Below are 23,208 nucleotides of genomic sequence, written 5' to 3' on the forward strand. Positions count from 1 at the left end.
ATTTTAAACCCCTTGTCCACCTCCTTTCTCATTGTTCCATCTGAATATTGTATCCAAAATTGTTTTCCCATTTTAGCATACATTCTTTCACTTTTTCTTCATATTCAATTTTAACAAAAGCATATACATTTTACCCATCACATTATCTGTACATAATTGTACTTCAAATTCTGATTTGTTTTGATCAAACCCAAACTCTTTTTATCCATCATAAATTGTTTGTATAACTGTAACTATGAGTACCATTGAAAACTATATCTCTTTGCAAGGACTTGCTTCTTTCATTTAACTTTATATCCACCTTGATAACCTTTTAATTGTTCTCGGTAAGTTTGCCACCTTTCTTTGCCTATTGTCTCTCTTCTAAAATGAGCTTCTTGAGCGGAGCCCATAAAGTTATCTTCTGGCAAAGTTTTGAGCAAGAAGAGTTTGGGCAGCCAGAGTACAGTTGGGGTCCAACTTATTTGAAGGATCGTATCTCCCTTTATTGATCTTTCAAATAGTTTGGACCCCAACTGTTTTCTGGCTGTCCAATCTTTGCTTGCTGAAAACTTTGCCACAAGGTACCTTTATGTGGCTCAAGAAGCTCATTTAGAAGGATCGTATCTCCGTTTATCTTAGGGATGTGGTAGCTCAGTGGTTAAGATGCTGACTCTGATGACTGCAAGATTGGCAGGCTGGCAGTCCGAGGCCCAAGCGCCACATGACAGAGTGAGTTCTCATCACTAGTCTCAGCTTCTGTCAACCTAGCAGTTCGAAAGCATATAAAAGTGCAAGCAAATAAATAGGTGCCACTTTGGTGGGAAGGTAACAGCATTCTGTGCAGTCATGCTGGCCACATGACCATGGAGTTGTCTTTGACAGTGCTGGCTCTTTGACTTAGTAATGGAAATGAGTGCCGCCCCCTACAGTCGGACATGAGTTGACAGCCTTGTAAAAGGGGAATACCTTTATCTTTTTCTTTATCTCCCTTTATGAGCCTTCTAGAACATAAAGATCATCTGGAGAGGCCCATCTTCTGTCCCACCACCCTCTCAGTCTCATTCGATGAGAACAAGGAAGAGGGCCTTCTTGGTGGCTGATCCCAGGCTCTTGAACTCCCTTCCTAGAGAGGCCAAGATGGCTCCATCTCTACTCTCCTTTCAAAGGTAGGTAAAAACATTTTTGTGCCATCAGGCTTTTTAAACTTGGAAAGGTTGGGCTTTCAAATACTGTCCAAGTCAGATGTCAAGTTTGCATATAGTTTTTAGTACATTTTACTATTTTTAATGTGTAATTGTTTTAACTTTTTAAATAGTTTAACTATTTTTAAACATTATATTTATACTTCTTAATGCTTTTGTATTGTTTTCAAATTGTACTGTTTTAAATTTGTTGTTAACAGTCTTGACTCCCTATATTGGGAGAAAGGCAGAATATAAACTATTAACAACAACAACAACCCAGAGATAAGTCCCAGGGCTTAGTAGCAGAAGATGATTTTCCAACAGGACATTCACCCAGTCTTGTAATTCTAAAACAATTATATGATAGCATGATTATAGTGCATACCATTCCTAGTACTTTTAGGTGAGCAGCATAACCATAACTATCACCATTGTCACCACCATCATCCATGTTGCATGCACCCAGTATTTGACACCAGTCAGAGAACAAATCTCTCCAGATGAAAGCAACAGAAAATGAATTGTTTCACCCTGATTGTTTCCTTCAAATTGTTTAGGCACTCTGTATCACTACTGCCACAAAAACATCCCATGTTCCTATTCTCTAGGCCTGCTTTTAACAAGATTTAAGTGTTCATTACTAGAAGCAGGAGGGCTGAAGCTAATGTTGTCATAATATCTAATCCAAACGTATGTGCATGTGAGAAAGGATGACAGCAGAAGTACAGTTGCAACTTTTGTATCAGTCCCTTTCCAGATAAGGTACATTAGGGATGAACTCTACAGGACACCAGGGAGCTGTAAAACTCAACCTACTCTAAAACAAAGTAGGCTTTAAAAATAATAACAGATAGTAAATCAAGACCTTTTATTGGTCTTTTAAAAAGTATTCTTTCATTCAGGGTCTACTTAATACTGACCTCATACACATAGGATATAACATTTAATAATATTTAAAACAAATCTTCTGTTAACTGTTTATCTTTTCTTCCACTGCAAAATAAGTAGTGTGAGTTTATGCTAATCTGTTCTCCAGAGTATTAAGCACATCTTAGGTAAAGAAACATGCAAATCATACAGTATAAGCAAATTAAAACAATAAACATATCATAAATACGCAGTACTATATTAAAAACAGAAGAAATTTTATTTGTTTCATTTGTTTCCAAAGAACTTTAAAATGTTATATACTCAAATTTTAAAATATTTTCCATCAGACAACAATTCCAACATGAACACAGCTCAATTAAAATTTAAAACATAATTGCACCTGGATCTATATCCTCAAATATTAGTAAGCTGAATTCTCCCCAACTCCTCCTGAAAACATCCACATACAAGATACCTTTTATTTTTTAAAAAATGTTGATATCATCTAAGGGGAATAAGGGAATCTGGAGTGTCAGTTAAATTTTCTATTCCCATTATGAAATATTACTGACAGTGCTAGTCTTCCAATAATTATGAGTCACTGTAGCACAGTAGTTTGAATGCTGGACTGAGTCTTGGGAGATTACCATTTCATCCTGACCCCACCACACTAGATTGTTTTTATCAAGTGAGGAGGAGAGGAGCCATGTTCTCTGCATTGAGCTCATTGGAGGAATGTCTAGATATACATGTAACTGAAAATGCAAATTCAAAATTATTTTACTCTTTGGGGAAAGTTATTCACATAAGGTTTCCATTAGGAAGTTAAACAGCTGTCAGCCTCTTGATTTTCTTGAAGATGAGGGCATTTAGCAATCAAATTTATTTTTGCTGTATTAATAAGACTCAGCATGTGAAACCTGGAATTCTATACATAGATTTAGTTGCCAAGCTTTGCATATTTGAAATACATTATCTTAGATCAACCTTTCTCAATCTTTTTATGCTGGATGAACCCTTGAGGGAACGCCTGCATAAAAATTATTCTATCTATAGCTTTAAAAGGTTTTTTTTCTCCCAATCAGAATGTCTCACAGAAGTCTTAGCAACCTCTCATGAAACCCTAGGGTTCAAGGAAATCCTGGTTGAGAAACTCTGATCTAAACCAATTTTATCACTAGGATATATAAAGTAGGAATAACTACAGGTTGAGTTTCCCTTATCTGAAATGCTTCAGACCAGAAATATTTTGTATTTGGGTTTTTGTTTATTTTGGAATGTATTTGCACATACTTACATACTGAGATATCTTGGAGGTGAGACCTAATTTTAAACACAAAATTCATTTAAGTTTCATATATACCTTATATACATAGAAAATAATTTTATAAAATATTTTAAAAATAATTTTGTGCATGAAACAAAGTTTGTGTACACCGAACCATCAAAAATCAAAGGGGTCACTATCTCAGCCAACCATGAAAATTTTCTGGATAAGGGAGACTCAACCTGTCAATGCAAATTCCATTGCTATTAATTTAAAATGCTCATCCTTTCCCCTTAAACTTGCATAGCCCTCACTGGTGGTTTCTAATGATGTGATGTGGAGGATTGTGCTGTCATAATTTGAAATTTTATTAAGAGAATGCGCAAGGCACTGTACAGCTCACAGAAAACCATAAAGTGAAACAACTGTTATGAAAATATTTCTTAAAACCCCCCCCTCAAATTCCAGTACCATATCCAGAACATAATATGCAGTGCTGGGCTAAAAAATAAAAGTTTGTTAATTCAGGGTAGGCATGGGATCTCCTACACTGAAGTGCTACAAATGGAAATACACATTTTACAGGTATTTTCTTCAAAGATCCATGAAATGGTGCAGACATGTGAGGTGGAATGTGTTGTACATTATGATTATTCCACATGGACTCAAAGGATGCCTATACCACACAAACACATCCCACAAAGCACTTAAGCTACGAACATTTGCACACTGGGCCTGGGAAAAGACCTTTTCTCAGCAGGAAGCTATTCTGGTTCAAGCACTGAGAAAATGTGATTTCCTTACAACAGTGTTATATCTGAAAATAAAAAAAAGATGCCTGAATTCTCCATAACACTAGAGTAGAAACCACACTGTTATTGCACAATAAACAGAATTTGGAAAAGCCCTTAAAACTCCCAGCTGCTACAGGGTAGCAACCACACAGTAGTAAAGAAGCACTTTTGTACACAATTGTGCAGCAATGCTACTTGGTAGAGTGGGTTCAGGTTTTCCTTTTCTTCAATAGTATTTCTTTAAAAATAATCTATCATTACTCCTATCATTTTTTTTCTTCAGATACATATAGCAACTTTCCCATAACTATATATCAAAAGCCAGTTCCCCTCACTCAACCCTGGTGTATTCTAGGTAGCCTTCATTCCCTGTAGAAATTATACTTCCCTCTTAATCCAAAAAACAAAACTGAACATTTGAAAACTGTGTCAATATGTCTTTTGAAATATAATACAATATCATTAAAGTCCATGCATGGTCAAACTGCATTATCTCTATCAGAAACATCTTTCCATTTCCTGCAGATTATAACAGGTTTCAGAACAGTTGCTTTATTCTGTCCCTGCAGCAACTAAGAAGGGGTATCGAATAGAATATCCCTATGGAATGTCTTTTCTTTGGGGGGGGGGATTAATTACATGCACAAAGCTTTGGCTATTATTAAGCAAAATGTGTCCAATTCTATAAACCCTAACTGTAGAATAGAAATATTTGATTTTGTGCATCCATTACACTGTGAAGCATGAACTGATGTGTGATAGACAGGTACATCCATGATTAAATTGAATCACTTCGTTATTTACTGCTCCTCATCTACATTTCTCGGCTTTATTTCTTGGCACAATACTAACCTTTCTCCTTTTGTAGTTAGATGCTATCAGGTAGCAATAACCAAAATATTTATGGTAAACCTTCTTTTTCCACTTGCATTTCATAATTTAAAAATATGAACGCCATTTCATATCAGGGCCAATACAGAGGCTGGAATCCTAAACACTTTTACCTGAGAATAAGCTCCACTGAAATCAGTGGGACTTATTTCTGAGTAGATGTGTATAGGACTGCACTGCAGGACTGCACCATGATCAAATTCAACAAACTGTCTTCAAATCTTTCAGATTAAATAATAAGATAAGTGGTTGTCTCGTTTCTCATCTTCCTCTAATAGGATCAGCTAATGTGAGCATCTGGTTTACTAGTCTCCTACATCCCCATCTCTGTCACCAATGAGCCACAGAAAGTGAAAACTCATTGCAAGTAAGGCAGTTCCAAGAAGATCTCCAAGTGCAGTAAGATAAGGGATAGAAAAACTATCTGGATCTTTTGCTTTCTTCCAGAAGTGGTGCACCATCCAGTCAGCAATCCATAACAAGATAAACACCTATGGGAGAACAACAAAAACAAAATTGATCTGTAACTGTCCTGTAAATTTAAGTGTTCTTAAAGAGCTAAATCTATTTATTAATCCTAACAAAAACAGACCAATTGAATCAGTGGGATTTACATTAAGTGTGGACTTATTAAATTTCCATTGATTTAACAGGTTTAACTTTAGTTAGGACTAACAATTGGATTTATCTGAAAATATTTCTTGAGACGCAAGTAATTATGAAAAATGTGTACTTCTACTGTGATATTTAGTATAATGGTTCAGTATTTCAAAGACCATTTTGAACATTCACATTCCCTTAAAGATTATTTTAAGAACCAAAATGAAAATTAGAATGATGTTACAGTACTAAGAGCATTGAAGTAATTTAATACTTCTAAGAGAATCCTTACCTTTGATTTGTACTACAAAAGAATATTTAAAAAGTAACCACATGGTCTTCAAATAAGCCAATTTCTTTCCTTTTTTTCATTATGGAATATACATAAGTTATTTAAATAAATATCCTTGCTGAAAAAGCAACTCTGTAGTTGAAGCTCATTATGCATGTGCTAGGTGCACTACTCAGCAGGCCAAATGATTATATTTGTAAAGATGTGTTTTATTTGGAAGAACCTGTCAGATTTTTCAAGACAGCTCCTCTTTGTCCATGTCTATAAACAGTGATGACGGCCAATAAAATCCCCATGCAGAATCTGTCAACCTTTAAGGTTTCCAAGCAAACAACTCTCTCCACAACAGCGATACATGACCAATCTCCGAGCATGCCACATCACATGAGGAGTTATTATTTAGTTCTCTTATTTCAGTTGCCCAAGACTACAGCATGGAGCTCAAAGACAAATCTCTGCCTATTCCTAGTCCTGAGAGGACTGCTTCATCATCCTGTCTACTTTCCTCTCATATATTTGAGTCAGGACAGAAATTGTGCATGCTGCCAACTACCAGAGATGTTCCCATCCCTGAGTGGGGAGGGAACTGCAGATGCTCAGAAATTGTAATTAGAAGCGATAATATGAATAAACATGCAGTGATATAATCTAAGTTAACTAAAATCTTGTCTTGGTTTTTTAAAAAAAGTCATTGGAATGTTAAGTTCTCTGTTCAGACATGATTCTAGATGTCTGGGGCATATAAAAACAATCATGACATGTCACTTTGATATCTGTGAAAATAGATGCCAATGCTGGTACAAAAGAAGATACTGAAAAGATTTTGCTTGAAAAGAGAGTATTCCTTTCCCTTTGGATATGACATAAAAAATCTTCTTTGAATAAAAGAAAATGTTTTTTTGTGTTTCTTCAAGTCATTTCTGACTCAGAGCGACCCTAAGGTAATCCTATTGTGGATTTTTATTGGCGAGATTTGTTTAGAGAGGGTTGCCTTTGCCTCTGAGGCTGAGAGAATGTGAATTGCCCATTATTTTTGTTTTCCCTAAGTTTCACCCTCGACTTATCCACAGGTTATATCAAAATCCATAATTAGGACCCTCAAACCTTGCTCTTGACTTATACCAGATGTCAAATTATACATGAGTATATACCAGTGATGGTGAACCTTTTACAGACTGAGTGCCCAAACTGCAACCCAGACCCCACTTATTTATTGCAAAGTGCCATGTCCCTCTGGCTTTCTAGTAAGAAACTCTGGCAAACTCTGTGCTAGGGCAACAGCATGTGTACCCACAGAGAGGGCTCTGAGTGCCACCTCTGGCACACGTGCCATAGGTTCGCCATCACTGATATATACGGTGTGTGCAGGTCACAAACGATAACATGTACACCACACAGAAAGTGTCAACAGGGTAGATAGAAATATACTGTCTTCGTATTGTTAGAACAGCAATGGCTGGCACAAATAAGCTCTTAATTTTGTTTTTATTAATTTACCTTCTCAAAACTGATTAACATCTACTGTTGTGTTTCTGCTTTAAGCCAATTTTGTTCCTCTAATATTAAAGGATAAATGTTCCCAAAAGATAATTAACTGCCGGGGGGCAGAGTATTGCTTTTAGGAAGGGTCAGCAATTAATCTAATGATTTCTGACTTACACAGGCAGGAAAACTCAAAATGTGATATTTTGCAAAGCAACAATTCTGATTCTTAGTGGATACAATCAATTTTATTTTACCTTCACAAATTTATTGGGCAATAATGTCTAGAGTTTCCCATTACTTGTTTATTCCCAAGGCCCTTAACACAACTGCGTTCTGAGATTTGCCTTGGAGGTGTGAAAATTCCAGAGGGCTCTTTACTGGCTCAGCAGGAATCTGAAGTACAGAGGCAGTCTTTGAAAGTCACAAACACTGAATCACAAAACTGACGGCTTGGTTACTAGAGTCTGGCCTCCAGTCTGATGATGGCTGACAAGTCTGAAAAGGAAGTCTTTTTTCTTATACCCAGCTGAATATAGTTCATGCAGGTTGTATTTTATTATTATTTTAACGAGAACCACTCAATCACACACACGTAGCTGTCTCAGAACAAGACTATCTTCCTATAAAGAATACATAAATTGCTTGAATTTATATCAGTTCCAGAGAATGGTTTACATTCTTTTACTGTAGATGGATCTTGCTTAATACAAGTGATTATCAACAGAGATAGACTACAACCAGGGAGAGATGTATGTGAATGCATGGAAATACTAGATATGATTGAATACTTAAATTACAGACATCTTTAGGATATGTCAAGTCATGATCAAAATATGCCTAGAAGCTGGTGTAATGGTACTTTATTTATTTATTTATTTATTTATTTAGTGTTTTTTAAAATAACATGCCAGCTATGAAAAGTTCTGCTAAAATACACAGGTTCCTAACAAGAAAACATTAGTTGCACTGAAGTTTCTTCAAATCCATGAAAATTTGTTAAATGTTAATCCCATTAATTTGATCCGTTCCTGTGAGGTGGAACTGATTTTATTCTGTGGCTTAAAAACAAAAAGTCTCACATTATGAGATATGTCATGTTCTAAGCTTGAAATAGCCAGAAATTTGATATATCCAGCTAAAAGTCATAAATTTAAATTAGGGATTATATATATATATATATATATATATATATATTCAAATGGCCTCAGCCTTTTGCAATTTTTAGCTGTTATATTCTAGCCTCTCTCCTTCTCCTCCTTCTCCCATGTATTAGGGATAAAATACTACTTTAAATGACAAGCAAAAATTAAAAATTTAAAACAATTACATTAGTCTAGGAACATGAAAGATATTTAAGAATCACCTAAAGTGCTATGTGACAGGCAACAGGAATTGTGAATGTCATCAACAGTGAAAATATTCCTTCCTCTTCCCTAACTTCTCCCTTGGTAGATGGAGTACTGTCAGTATGGTTAGGAGGCTACATCCACTACTACCAATACCAACATTGGATGCTGTGGTATGGCAGAGGTGAAAAAAGACCTATTTTTAGCATTAATCTGGCAATTCTGCTTTAAAACAAGTTGCACAGGGAAGGTACACCTTCTTTGGAATCCAATTAATTGCCAAAGGCTTCTCATATGCTTCTTACATACCTTGGTTTGCTGTGGAAGTGTCTTGTTAAAATGTCTTGTTAAAGTCAAAAAGTACAACTTTTTTATTGTGGCACAATAGCAAATTTTAACAGCACACTAGCAATGGCAAGAGAAACCACTGGAGAACTCTGAAAAACTCACAGATAGTTGTAGGGCATGGGCTATACGTTGCTTACTTTTCCCCCAAGGTTTCCCTTTTCACATATTTCAACGGTAATTTAATTCATAATTCAATGGTAATAGTTTCCAATAATCTCATTCACTGTTCATAAATTTAGTTAGGACAATTAAATGAGATCAGAGACAAAAGTTTCTTGATTAAACCTCTTTCAGAACAACTGTTCTCATTTGAACCCCCCCCCCCCCAAAAAAAAACCAGTCCTTAAATGAACTTGGAGAGGGGGGGAAATTGAGGTTGGGAGATGTGTAACCAACAGCTCATATTTCTAATTTCTAATTTCCCTCTTGACTCTTTCAAACATAGATAGGAAGGTGAATCCCCTTTAGCCATGTTAGATTCCTGTTCATGCTCAGGATTTGAGCCTGTCCTCCATTTCATAAAGCATAGAACACAGACAACATTGAGCTCTCCACCCCAACACAGAGAGGGAAGTTTTAAAAGCCAAAGATGACCAAATTAATGGTCTTTCTGCTCACGACTTAAGAGTAGTTATACATTTAAAAAGTGTATAACTTTATAAATATTGACAGTTGGTGTCCTTTGGTGCTAAGTGAGCATTCACATATAGTCTGTAAAAGGCAGCAGGGAAGAGAAGAGGGGATGAATGAAGGTATGGAATGACCATTCAGATCTCACAACACAGTAGACAACTGCCTAATCGTAAGAGTTCTTTCTTGTTTTTGCTTACTATTGTCTCTGGAAACCTGGATGGGCATGCCTTCTTTTTAAAAGGTACAGTATCCCAAAAAAATCTTACTGTACCAATTTAAATTGTGCTTCCCCTCTCATCCAGAGAGAACAGGAATGCCTAAGGAACCTTGCTGAATCACAACTACAGAATCATACTAGTGCTTTGTGTTGACCACCCTCTGGATGAAAATAAAATATTGCTGCTCATGTTGGGAGCTGCTGCAAAATTGTCTGGGATTTGAGAAGCAATTGCTTATTTTAAAAAAAGTATTAATGAACTACAACAGAAAATACAGCAGCCAATAGAAATGTATAGTCTGGAGACCTCCTATAGACTTGTCTGAATTACGTAGAAATTCCAAATTGCTCTCTGGGTTCACTGCATACTGTTTGCAATATACAGGCCCCAACTCCTGAATCAGGTCTGGGTTTATACAATGCCTGGACCCAATTTGGAGTTTCCACTCCTTGTCCCACATAAAAAGGGGCACAGGAAGGCAGATGCCTGTTATTCGCCAAAAAACCACAGCAGGTAAGCAGGGGTCCAGGGAGAATTTGGGCCTGGAATACTCCAGGGGTAGTGTTTCTACCATATTTAAATAACTCAGTGCCACCTTCAGCCACTAGATAAAACCATTAAGCAGGAAAGACGAAGCTGCAGTCAAGTTTGGTTTTTTTCATTTCTCCAGAAAGACACATCTCCAAGTGGGCCAGAAGCACAGTAGGGATATCAACATCCTGGGCTATTGCTGCTTCCCTCTGCATTTCTCCTCAAAGTCTTCCAAAAGAAAAAAGAGAGACACACAGAAAAATATATTTCCTGTTGCTTGGCAAGATGGGAAAGAGAATGAGTAGAAGTAAAGGCTGAACCAGCACCAGGGTGAAAAATACTGGTAAAAAGGAAAGAGAGTGGAGTATTGTGAGCAGAGGGAAAAAAGTGGAGGAAAGCAGAAAGAACTCTTCTCAGAGTGAGAAGAAACAAAAAGCACCAAGGAAGAGAAAGATCCATTAGCTCCATGCAAGGGATAAAGCACCGGCAGAGGAAGAGGAGAAAGAAGAAGAGCCCTGGGATGGGGTAGAGAGTAAGGTATTTTTAACTTTGGAAATGTGATTACTTCTGCAAAAGAGGATACATTACATTCTAGAAAATCACATGTTTTTATTAATGACTTAATTTTATTCTGTAACAATGAACAGGTTCACAATGCAACTGTAATCATAACAGTACAAAAATGCAAATATGGAACTGTAGTATTTTGCCCTAAAATCAATTCAATGAATAATGAATTATATAGGGCAAGGCAATGTTATAGCAAATCAACTCACATTTGGGGAAGTTCACACATTATTATTGCTTTGGGTCATTTTTCAACCTGGCTTTCTAGAGATGTTAATTTCTACTGTACTTCAAACACTGTACAGTATATTTAAGCTTATTTGTTAAAATGCAGGTAGTGTAAGATAAAGACTTTGGCCTCAATATGAAGTTGAAAGAAGAAGCATTAATAATTCAGTACCAGTGAAGCTATCTTATATTGCTAAAGAGGATGATAATCTAATGTATTTGGTTGATAATTAAAATGACAGAAAAAGTGCAAGAAATAATGCAGTCAGATAGAAAGTATAGAAGATTTGGCTATTTAAGCTTCTTAATAACTTCAGAACTATTAGTCAGGAGTGACTGCCAAGGTGTTTAGGGGATAACAACCCAATATTCTTCTAAAGATACACTGAGATAAAAAGAAGTAATGTATTTGTTGAGTTGTGAAATTCCAAATTGTCTGAGTCTGATCAAACACAGTGCAACTTAAAGCAATTGCATTTTAGCAATGGCACAATACTAGCAGGATATTTAAATCACCAGGGTTTTTTTTTTTTTTTTTTTTTGCTCTTATGACATATGATGTTTACTGGGTTTACTTGCTGGAAAAATAAGAGAGGTAGTAAAGAAATCATAGAACAAAGATAGGAAACAGAGGACCTAGGAAAGAGGTTGAAGTGGTTTTAAGAGGATTCTTTTCCTTTAAGCTAAAATCTGAAACAAACTTACATTGGAGTAAGTTCCACTAAATTCATCTGGACTTTACTGATGAATAAATATGAATAGGATTGTCTTTTAAGTTTTGCCCTAATAGGTGTACTATTATGGCAAGAATTGCAGCACAATCCTGTTCTTGTCTCTTCAGTATTAAGTTATGTATCAAAAGCAAAACTACTTCAGTTATTCAGATAGATATTTAGCCACACACACACCCACACACAGAGAAATTGGGATGCAAGTTGATATTGGACTATACACAGCATCTTAATAAATGAATGATGAAAGGAAGGACTGAAGTGTCAGCATCCAGCATATCCTCTTAAAATGCTACCATCTGTCAGCATAAGATGCTGACACAGATGCTGCAAAACAACATATGCAAAGCTAAAGATGGAAAGTTTTAAAAGGCAGTGCTGTGAACAACTTTCAGTGATATGATACCTTCTTGATAAAAGGATTATGAATGCCAGTAAATGTAATAAAACTGTAATAGTAGATATCTAGTTAAAAAGGAAAAGAATGAAATAAAATGGTGAAACATTTTTTCATATTGGTGAGGGAAGAAGGAAATACTTCATTGCAAAAGGAGGTGTGTACTTGGATAATTTATGACACCAGAGATTTATGAAAAGTACACTGACTTATTCTATCTTAAACTTTTGAAAACAAACTCCAAGCAAATTCTTTGGAAAGAAGTATGACATTTCCAGATCATTTTATTCTTACCTGTAAGAGAGCTGTGAACAAATATACCACTATGAAGATTGGGGTCAAAGATGTATGCCCACTTTTCATTAAATGAATAGTGTACAAGAAAATTAAATGCCCTGGAATCACCAAAAGTAGAAGAACTTGTGCTGATTTATTGTTTACTCCTGTAAATAAGAATAAACAACAACATAGTCAATTTAGTGCTTTTTGTGAACACGAAAGTCATGATGAGCTTTGGTACTAAATTACGTTTGATGCATTCATTTTGATTATTGACCCATCCACTTCTGTATGCTCTGGAAAGGTAATCAAAACATGATTGCATGTTAAAATGTCCATTAAAAATCAGTATGAGTTAAACAAAAGGTTAAAACTTTTACTGATCCCTAACTGATCTCGTTCTAACCAATATCAGAGTTTTAAAATGCAACCAAAAACAATAATACTCCTTCTTTGCTAAAATACCAAGTCAAGAGCATTTCAATGTTGGAGTGGTAATTGTGCACCTTACAAATTACATATGATTTGTGGGACTTCCACTAACCTCCTCAGCCCTCTAGTACTCCCCCTCCATAAATTTTGGTCAAGCCCAATTCCCCAACACACAAATATATAAAAGCCCCAAAGCAACTGAGAGTGACATGACAACACTTCAAGTTCCACTGAAGTCCTTCAGAACCCTGGAGGAGCAAAAATTTGGCCAGTGTGGTCCTCTTGGCTCCAGAGCATACATCCTGATTAGATTCAGCTAAGTCACACTAATGGTATTATTAACCAAAGAAAACATAAAGGGATGTGAAGGAGGACGAAACCCGCACTTTCTTGGGTATGCTGAACTTGTTGGCAGAATATAATTTCATCCCTAAGAATCACAAGGTTTGAACATTTCCCAGAAAGTGGAATTTTAAAATTCTACACAACACGCAGGGACTATCAGACTACAGCATTTCTTCATCTGGCAGCCCATTAATCATATGATTATCTTCATTTTCTAACTGAGTCCACTAAGTACAACCATTGCAATACAAATAAAGGTCTATGGAGGGGACTCCAGAGAGGGACAGAAAAACAGCGGCTTTTGTTATAATCAACCAAAAGTATTACAAAACACCGCTTGGTGGTTTCTGATAAAAGTACTGTGCTATATGAAATCCCAAAGAGTTCAATTAAGTCTGTATAATGATGTCGAATAATAATGTTTTCTTTAAGGATAAAAAGATATTGAAGTCAAAATAGGAAGAGAAAAATGTTTGACTGTACGTTTTACATACCTGTGCCACAATATGTCCTGCAAGGGTAATAGCACCCCTTTGCTTCTTCTGGTAATTCTCCGGGAACATTATGTAAATGTAAATACGTAGAAATTCTGCTTGCTTGAATTGCTACAAGATTCCCACCAATACCTATATAATAATGGGTGGTGGAAAATGAACTGATCATTTTAAACTGTTTGTTAACACTTTAATAATATTAGACACCATAGTAAAATAATATATTCATATGTATGACAGCAAGCTTACATGCTGTTTTATGCCTGTCTTACTTAGAAAAACACATTTCATCTTCTCAGCTCATGCTTATTAGTCTAAGGTTTGCTAACACTGGTATATAAAATGGATGTAATGGTAGTGGAGTCACATTAAAATATAATTAAATTTATCAAACAGATCATACTCTAAAGGATATCTAAAAAAAGAGGTAAATGACTGTTGTGTTTAGAGACCTGGAGTTCTTAAAAATAACAATGTAGGCTGCTCAAATACTTAAAAGATGCAGGCTTCATTCTACTGTAGTTCCTTCCCTGTCCAAGGCCACAGGTCATCTGTTTTAGGTTTTCCAGACACACACACACAAATCTGGAGTGTACTATCAGGTCCAGGACATTTTAACAAGCCTGGTCTGGATCAATGAATGAACCTGTGGCAAATATTACATCCCTTCTCCCCCCCCCCCAGATATAACAAAACACAAACGTAATTGTTAGAATATTTGAACAACAACAATAAAAAAGAGCTACAACTTATATAGGAAAGAAAAACATATAAATGTAATAAAAATGTCTTGCCTAATGCAAGGTTTGTAAGGAGGTTCCTTCATTTAATATAGTCATTGAGATAAGAGTCATTGAGATTAGAGTAGCTCAGAGCAGGACAGTTAGACTTTGTTGCATAAGGATGGCTGTTGGTCTCTGAGGCACAGGGAATTGATAGATTTGGCATGATAGGACTGGTGGATGGAAGAGAATAGTCACTCTGTATGAAGTAGAGATCTTTCATGGTTGTTGGGAAGGACTTTGGTGTGAGACACATTTCTTGTTACTGTTTCTGTACACCTTTGTGTAGTGACCATTGTACTATTTATCACTGTGATTTTATTCACAATGTCACCCAATCTGAATGATACTCCTTTGGCTTGCCTGTGTTTAACAGTATTCTGTTTCATTGTAAATTTTGCTGTGTCATCACACTGTCATAGGGATCCTTGAGTGGGCAATTGATTTGAGGTAACTTTGATGGGCTACAGACTGCCCAAAAAGGGTGGTCTGCCTGCACCTTGTTTTGCTGCGCAAGGAAGCTGCAGTGGACAAACCGCACAGCTTCTTCATGCAGCAAAAAGAACCTGCAAAAAGCGGGTTCTTTTTGCGGTGTGATTGTGATGCTGCTGTGCACCAACGGCGCACTTGCAATGTCACAACGGCATCGCAACGTGCTGACGCTAAGCGTTTGTTGCATCAAAATGGCAGCGCTCATCTGTACAGGGTGCCGCCATTTTGACGCCCTCGTCACGTGCGAGGGGCATCTTGAAGCGCCGCCCCTCGCACGTGACAATGCCCCATTGCGCCCGTCTGTCCCAGCCCTTTGTCTGTGCCTGCTTACCAAACATTATCTTGCCAATAAAACAATTAGCTGTGGTTTGGTAAAAAGGTAAAGGTTTCCCCTTTGACGTGATTGTCTAGTCATGTCTGACCGTAGGGGGTGGTGTTCATTTCTGTTACTAAGCCAAACAGACAGTGTTATCAAAGACAACTCTGTGATTATGTGGCCAGCACGACTGCACAGAACGTTGTTACCTTCCCACTGAAGTGGTACCTATTATCTACTTGCACTTCTACATGCTTTCAAAGTACTAGGTTGGCAGAAGCTGGGACTAGTGACTACTCTGTCTTGCAGTGCTTGGGTCTCAAACTGCTAATCTGCCAATTTTGTGAGCACCAGCTGGCATTTTAAACGCTAAGCTATTGTGGCCATAGTTTGGTAGCTACAGAGAAATCAATATAGCTCATTTCATATTGGTCCTATTTTTATCTTGAGGCATATACTTTCAACAAGTAGTATTGTTTTTTCATTACCTAATGAACAAATTGTTTCTTCTAACAGCATGTCCGTTAACATGCCTGTTGAATTACCAGTGTTGTTCAACAGACTAATTACTTCACCAATAGTAGTAAAAAGCTATTACAAGCTACATGTGGCAGAGATTAGCTAGTGAACACAACAAATTTTCAGTGTGCCAAATTATTAGTGCAAATCTTTAAAAACTGAATGACCTCTTTGAAAGTCTTCAAGTATAAAATGATTAGAAAGTCATCATATTAAACATGTATAACATACACATATACATACAGTGGCTATCCTGAATTGGTGATTGGTCTTGGTACTGGACTACACAAAGCTCAATAAATTGAGGCTGAATCCCAACAAGATAGAGTTTCTATTTATTATTCATATGCCCAGTAAAATGCTGTTCATCTTCCTCTGTATGGGGTTGCACCCCCTTTCCAAAAAGTAGGTTTATAGCTGGGAATGCTCATTGACACAGATTTGTAACTTGAGGCCCTAGTAGCCTCAGTGGCATAGACTGCTCTTTATTGGCTTCAACTGGTATATCAATTATGCCAATACTTAGGCAGAGATAACCTGAGTGTAATTACGATATATATTCATGTACAAGTCGACCTCATGTGTAAGTCGAGGTAAGGTTTCTGGGTCAAAATCATGTATTTTGATATGAACCGTGGATAAGTCGAGGATAAAACTTAGGGGGCTATACGGAAGGATGGAAAGGGGAAAATACCACTTCATCCCTCCTTCTCTGGACCTTTCCCGACCACCTAACACTGATTCCCAGGTGCTGGAGGAGAGCACCTGGGAATCAGACTGAGATGATAAGCAAGTGGTGTTAAATGGGGAGTTTTTTTCCATGGGAAGAGGAGACTTGTAAATCAGACAGGGAAGAGAAGCAAGTGGAGTTCAATGAGGTGTTTTTTCTGTTATCTGCCTTCAAGCCATTTCCAGTTTATGGCCACCCTAAGGTAAACCTAGCATGGGCTTTTCTCAACAACATTTGTTCAGAAAGAATTTGTCTTTTCCTTTCTTTGAGGTTGAGTGTGACTTGCCCAAGGCCACCCAGTGGCTTTCTATGGCTGAACAAGAATGTTAACCCTAGTTTTCCGAAGTCCAGCACTCAAACAACTGTGCTACACTGGCTCTCAGCATTCTACCATAATTAGTATTATGTAAATAAACTTCTGGCAGTCAATTTTTGATCTTTCTTTCTTAGTTTTATCTTAACATTCTAATATTTAAAAGCAGTGATTCCCAAACTTTAGTCCTCCAGATGTTTTGGTCATCAACTCCCAGAAGCCTCTGCCAACTTGGCCAACAGTCAGGAATTCTGGGAACTGAAGTCCAATACATCTGGAGGACAAAATTTGGGGAACCACTGTTTTAAAGTGTAGAACTGATTGGCTAGTTGGAGTGTTTTTAATTTTATTTATTTATTTATTTATTTATTTATTTATTTAATACATTGCCCTTAATATACAGACATACAGGAACAAAATAACTCTGTGTCCCATAGTAGGGTGTAATGCCCCAATATCATCCCCAACTCCTCAGTTTTTCTATACACGTTTACTTTCAATTTCCAGTTGGGGGGTGTGTGGTGGTATTTTTGGAAGTTTGGGAGGTTAAATGAAGTAATCTTGAAAGATTTCAAGAGAAGACATTTATCTTTCACAAACCATTTTTTCCCACCCAAATCTGCAATGGAGGTGGAGGTACAGGAGCTTTTGAGATGTGATTAGAGACTTGGAGAGTTGCAAAGGAACTGGGTCACTTCTCCCTAGTGTTGATCAACACTGCAATCACAGACACCTAGTTCCAGACTAAGGCCAAGGAGGAATCCAGTGCTGTATGCAGATGTGTGACCAGTTACACAAGCAACTGTATGCTGAGGAATCACAACTGTACAAGAACGAGTGCTCTGTTGCTTCCACAACTGGATATACAATTCAAATTCTGCTTGTTCTTGATTTTCCTCCACTAACACCAGATTGGATTTAGGCTTGAGAAATAGAAAGGCCTGAAGCATTTTCACAAACCTCAAATCCAAAAGCAACAGAAAAGAAAACACACATTAGTTCTTACCATTAGAAAACAGCATTGTACTGAGTCAGAAATGGGTCTCCACCATTTCAGACATAGAATATAGAAATACAAGGAATATGGAATGAAACTGGAACCTTTTACATGTGGTGTATTGAGCTACAGATCTTACCTACTCTATTATTTGTTCTTACTGAAGTGTACCACAAACATTAGATAGACTAATAGTATGCACGTCTATGCACACTTACCTTAAAGTGAGTACCACTAGGTAATGGGGCTTATGTCTGAATAGAAATTATTGGACTGATTTTTAGTTTTATTACATTGGCTGGGGGACATGCTCTCCTCCATGTTTGTTGAACTACTATTACCATTATCCTGACTAATCTATGCTCACTAGAGACATGAGGAGTTCCACAAGGCCTAAAGGATCACAGGTTCCTCATCCCCATTTCATGGTCACCTAAGTAAAATGTAATTTCAACTGGAAGCATTTTTATAATTCACTAATTTGTGAACAAATTAACATCTCTACTATGTTCTCCAAGTGTCAATGTCTTAAAACCTCCCAGAATGCTTAAGCCTTAAAATCGTTTTCTTTGTGCATACTTTGAATTGGAACCATAGGCTGCTGTACAGTTGAAGCGTTCCACATACAGCAGCATACATCAATGAGGATAAATCAAAACAGTTCTAAGTACTTTGAGGATACCAGCTTGGAACATGATGTGCTCCTCATTTTGAAAGCCATACAGTTTGATTCTGTGCAAGCTTACTCAAAATCAACATGGTTGTAATAGATCTAGAGTACTGAAGAAATCACATCTGTGACATTACTCTTCGGTCCTTTCACACTGCATAATTACAGCAATCTGTTACTGCTTTAACTGAATTGGTTGAATCCTATGCAGTTCTGGGGCAGAATTCTAAATACTTCACAAAACCTCAAATCCCAGGATTCTATACAATGCAGCCACTGCAGTAAAAGTGACCTCAAAGTGTTATACTTGTGTAGTGTGAAAAATACTTTTATGACCTAGATCTCACTTTTGCAATGGAGATTCTGATAACAAGGAAAATAACCACCTCTGCTAATTTTGCTTTTGTTTACTGTCATAAAATATAATGTTGTAATACTAATACCTTTCTGGACTCCAAACAGTGTAGCCCTTTATTTCTGTTCGAGAGAGAGGAAGCCTGTCACAGTAAGTCTTTTAATATCTTTTAAAATGCGGCAGTAGGGAAAGTCAGAGTTGCCAAATGTGTGAATTTTGTGTGGGAGACTTGAGATTGCTGGCATTTCTCTTAAAACCACAGTTCCTGGGTTGTGTTCATAATCAAGGAACTCAACTTTATTTAAAGGTGCTGCATTTACTATTGAAGAGGACAGCTTAGAAACACAGTCCCTAAGCACTTGAATGTAAAGACAGCAATAAAGTGAAGTGCCCTTAAGACTGTAAGTTTTAAAATCTAGAATTTAAAATGTTTTTTTCTTTTGTGGGCTTTGAACAAAAAATACAATATGTGGGTCAAATATGTGGCACAAAACAATTGAAAATGCTGAAGGGGGAGAAGTGAAGAAGAAATAATTTCTTAACTATCCAAGGCTGGAGTAGGATGTGACTGACAAGATGGCAGAATAAAACTCATAGTTAAAAAAAACAAACCAGGACCACATGCTCAAAATGGCATTCCTCTACTTGACAACCCCTGTTTCCTTCAAAATGTCACACCGCTTATTACATGTGTTGACATTACTAAACCAAATGCTTCCCTGTCTGCTCCCAGCCAGTTACACGGAGTGTGGTGGGGAAAAGCACAGCATAACAATATCAAGTTTACTGTACAAAAATAAACAGATTTGTACTACATATTAAGAAGTGATCAGTTCAACACAAGGTGGCCAGATTACCAAAAAGCTAGTCAAGAAATGATGTGCTTTGTATGCCAATAGGACAGAGCTATCCTACATCCTAAGAGGGTAACACAAACACATCTATTTAGAGTTTCAATAGGCAGAAATGTTGCTAAGCTACTCTTTGACAATGGGGCCTTCCCTAGAGTTATAATGCTATGATTTCACTTTAACTGCCATGTCTGCATCCTATGTCATCCTGACGCTTATCATTTGGGGAAGGACTATTGTTCTCTGGCTGAGAATTCTAACTACTTTCCTTTAAATTACAGATCCCAGCTCTGTGGAATCGCAGAGTTAGAATTATGTAACATGAAACGGCCCAATATGTCAAAGCAGCCGTCAAAGTTTTCACAAGATGTCTTGCCTCCAGAAAGAAACAGGACAAAGAATATTTTGTTTCCATCAAGTCTTCCACAATTTGTGTAAATTATCTGCACAAAACTATCATCTTTGCCATTGTGACACAAAGCACATTCAGAACAAGCAACAAAGTAGCAGCTCTCATAGTTAGCTATGCAATTTGAACAGAAATGTGCTTACAAAAGCAAAAACACTGTCAAGACCAACATTAAATATTTCGCTGTCTTCACAGATTTGTGGATTGTCATTTTCATCCATTAGAATGAAAGAAGCAAGGATTTAGATTCCTAATGTCAGGTCAAACTATATACTAAACAAGCAGCTAAAGATTTTTTTTATTGTAAAGAAAGCATATGTAGCCTTAATCTGGATTGTGATCAAGGTGTGGAGGGAAGGGAATGTAAAAAATATTTCCCATCTGCTTTTTTATCTACCAGTATAATAGAATCATAAAAAACTAAGAGTTGGAAGGGGCCATGCAGGAATACACAACAAAGTGCTCCTGAAAGACATCTTTACAACCTCTGTTTAAAGACCTCCAAAGAAAGAGAGTCCAATCCACCCCAGCAGTCTATTCTACTCTTAAACAGATCTTAAGTGTCAAGACATTCTTTCTAATATTTAGGCAGAATCTGTTTTATTGTATAGTGGGCTGGATATCTGTTGGGTTTTGGTCCCACAACCACCCATGGATGCTTGTACCATTAAATACAGTGGCACAGTAATATAGTGCCCCTTATATAAAATGGCAAAATCAGGTTTGCTTTTTGAAATTTATATATTTTAAAAATATTTTCAAGCTGTGGATGGTTGAATCCATGGATATGCAGGGCTGACTATAATTTGAATCAAATTGGTTTCTGTTCTTATCACTGGAGGAGCAAAAAACAATCTCACCCCATTTTCTACATGACATCCTCTCACAGACCGGTATTTAAGATGGCTGTTATGTCACCTCTCTTTCTTCTCCCCACCATCAGACATGGGTCGAAAACAGAGGAGGGGAATCCTGGCTTAAGCAATGCTCCTGACCTATACTGGCAATACATATGCTTACTTTTCACTTTAAAGTTTAGGGGTTTTATTTTTAAAAAACAATAAAACCCCTAAACTTTAAAGTGAAAAGTAAGCACATGTATTGCCAATTGAGAAACACTTTATGTATTTGATGTAGTATGTATGTTGACCCTTTAATTTTAGAAAGGTGTTGCAATAAGAGACTTTGGTCCGAAACACACTGCAGAAATAATCCAGTTTGGGCCGGCTTTAACTGCCCTGGCTCATTTAATTCTGGTAACTGTAGTTTTGTGGGACAATTAGCCTTCTCTGTCAGAGAGTTCTGGTGCCACAGTAAACTACAATTTATTAAACTACAATTTACATGGATAGGGTGATGTATTTTACTGAAGGTAATCTGTACCAGAGAGCCAGCATGGTGTAGCAATTTGAGAGCTGGACTGAAACTTTGGAGACCAAAGTCTGAATCTCTGTTTGGCCATGGAAACCCACTGGGTTTCCTAGCCTCAGAAAAAAAGGTAAAGGCAAAGCTCCTCTGAACAAATCTTGCCAAGAAAACCCTTTGATATAGGGTCACTTTTGTTGTTGCTGCTGTGTGCCTTCAAGTCATTTCTGACTCATGATGATCCTAAGATGAACCTATAACAGGTTTCCTGACCCTGAGAGTGTGTGACTCACCCAAGGTCACACACTGGATTTCCATGGCTTAGCAAGGAATGGAACCACGACCTCTAGATTTGTAGTCCAATGTTCAAACCACTACATGATGCTGTCTCTCCAGGGTCATCATAAGTTGAAAATGACTTAAAGGCACTCAATGACAACAACTCTATACCCACTTGGAAACCAAAGATGTTGGCTTGACAAATGGTCTGTCTAATATTTTAACACTTTGAGGCACCAGTGCAGCATAGTACATGCAGGCTAATGGAATTCATTCGGCAGCAAATTTCTTGAGAACACCTGTAAGTTAATATTTGTAAAATTTCTAGTAGCATTCAAATGCATACATGCAGGTTTGTGTATGTCTGCAGAAAATAAATGAAATTGATTCATTGATCAACTATATTTGCAGATCTGCACCAAATCTCTGTTCTCTCATACTGTGAGCTAATAAACTGTACATGGAAGGCAATTGGAAACTGAATATGGTATCATCCAAATAGATGATTCAGTGCACTGTAGAGCTGATTAGACATTTTCACTATTGTAATGTTCATGAAATGGAGACACTGCAATAACATGTAGGCTATTTCTGCCTACGTACATCTTTACCTGGATATAAGTACATATTTTGAAGAGAACATATTAAAATTTATTCCAAGAAACTATAATACCAACCATGATAGTTTTAAAAATATTCTTTCTTCATTTGCACTCATACCCTGAAGGTATATTTATCTTTTCCCTTAGACACAACAGAAACTCAGGAATTGTTTGTACTCTAAAATTATAGTGTGACATTACAGTAACAGATACTCATCCACTTTTGTTTTGGTTTGGTCTGGAATAATAATTTATCTAACCTGCATATATTGAGCTACAGCAGTTATAAGAAATCCTGAGTTTGCCTTACCATTTATTACTGGAGTGTAAACAACAATCCCAACTAAATTAGGATCTGATACTGTTGTATCCAGAATAAGGCCACCAATACTGAAAAAGAAAAAGTTTTCAAATAGAATCAAAAGGAATGAAAAATTATTCAGATTTCAGAACAGTTGTGTGTTTTTCAGAAAGAATCTGCTTTCTACCTGAGGTTTCTACCTTGTATTTTGCTGTGTGAAATACATATTGTTCCCAGAACTTAATCTAACAAAAATAGGATATATTCTTAGCATTAACATCAGTTTGTATGATCTACAAGAGATCAGTTTGAA

General features: G+C 36.9%; 1 protein-coding gene across 2 annotated transcripts in view; it reads right to left on the reverse strand.

The window, feature by feature from the left end:
• Positions 1–2,282: 2,282 nt before the first annotated feature.
• The window catches only part of SLC41A2 (solute carrier family 41 member 2), a 45,369-nt gene continuing 24,443 nt past the window's right edge, over positions 2,283–23,208 (reverse strand). For both annotated transcript variants that reach the window (XM_042469131.1, XM_042469132.1), the window contains exons 8-11: positions 22,905–22,984; positions 13,915–14,046; positions 12,659–12,807; positions 2,283–5,479 (exon numbers count right to left, since the gene is read on the reverse strand). In XM_042469131.1, the coding sequence (XP_042325065.1) occupies positions 5,294–5,479; positions 12,659–12,807; positions 13,915–14,046; positions 22,905–22,984 (547 nt within the window). In that variant the 3' untranslated portion in view covers positions 2,283–5,293. The remainder of the gene's footprint in view (positions 5,480–12,658; positions 12,808–13,914; positions 14,047–22,904; positions 22,985–23,208) is intronic.

The sequence above is a fragment of the Sceloporus undulatus genome, chromosome 5, assembly GCF_019175285.1.
Source record: "Sceloporus undulatus isolate JIND9_A2432 ecotype Alabama chromosome 5, SceUnd_v1.1, whole genome shotgun sequence".
Taxonomy (NCBI): Eukaryota; Metazoa; Chordata; class Lepidosauria; order Squamata; family Phrynosomatidae; genus Sceloporus; species Sceloporus undulatus.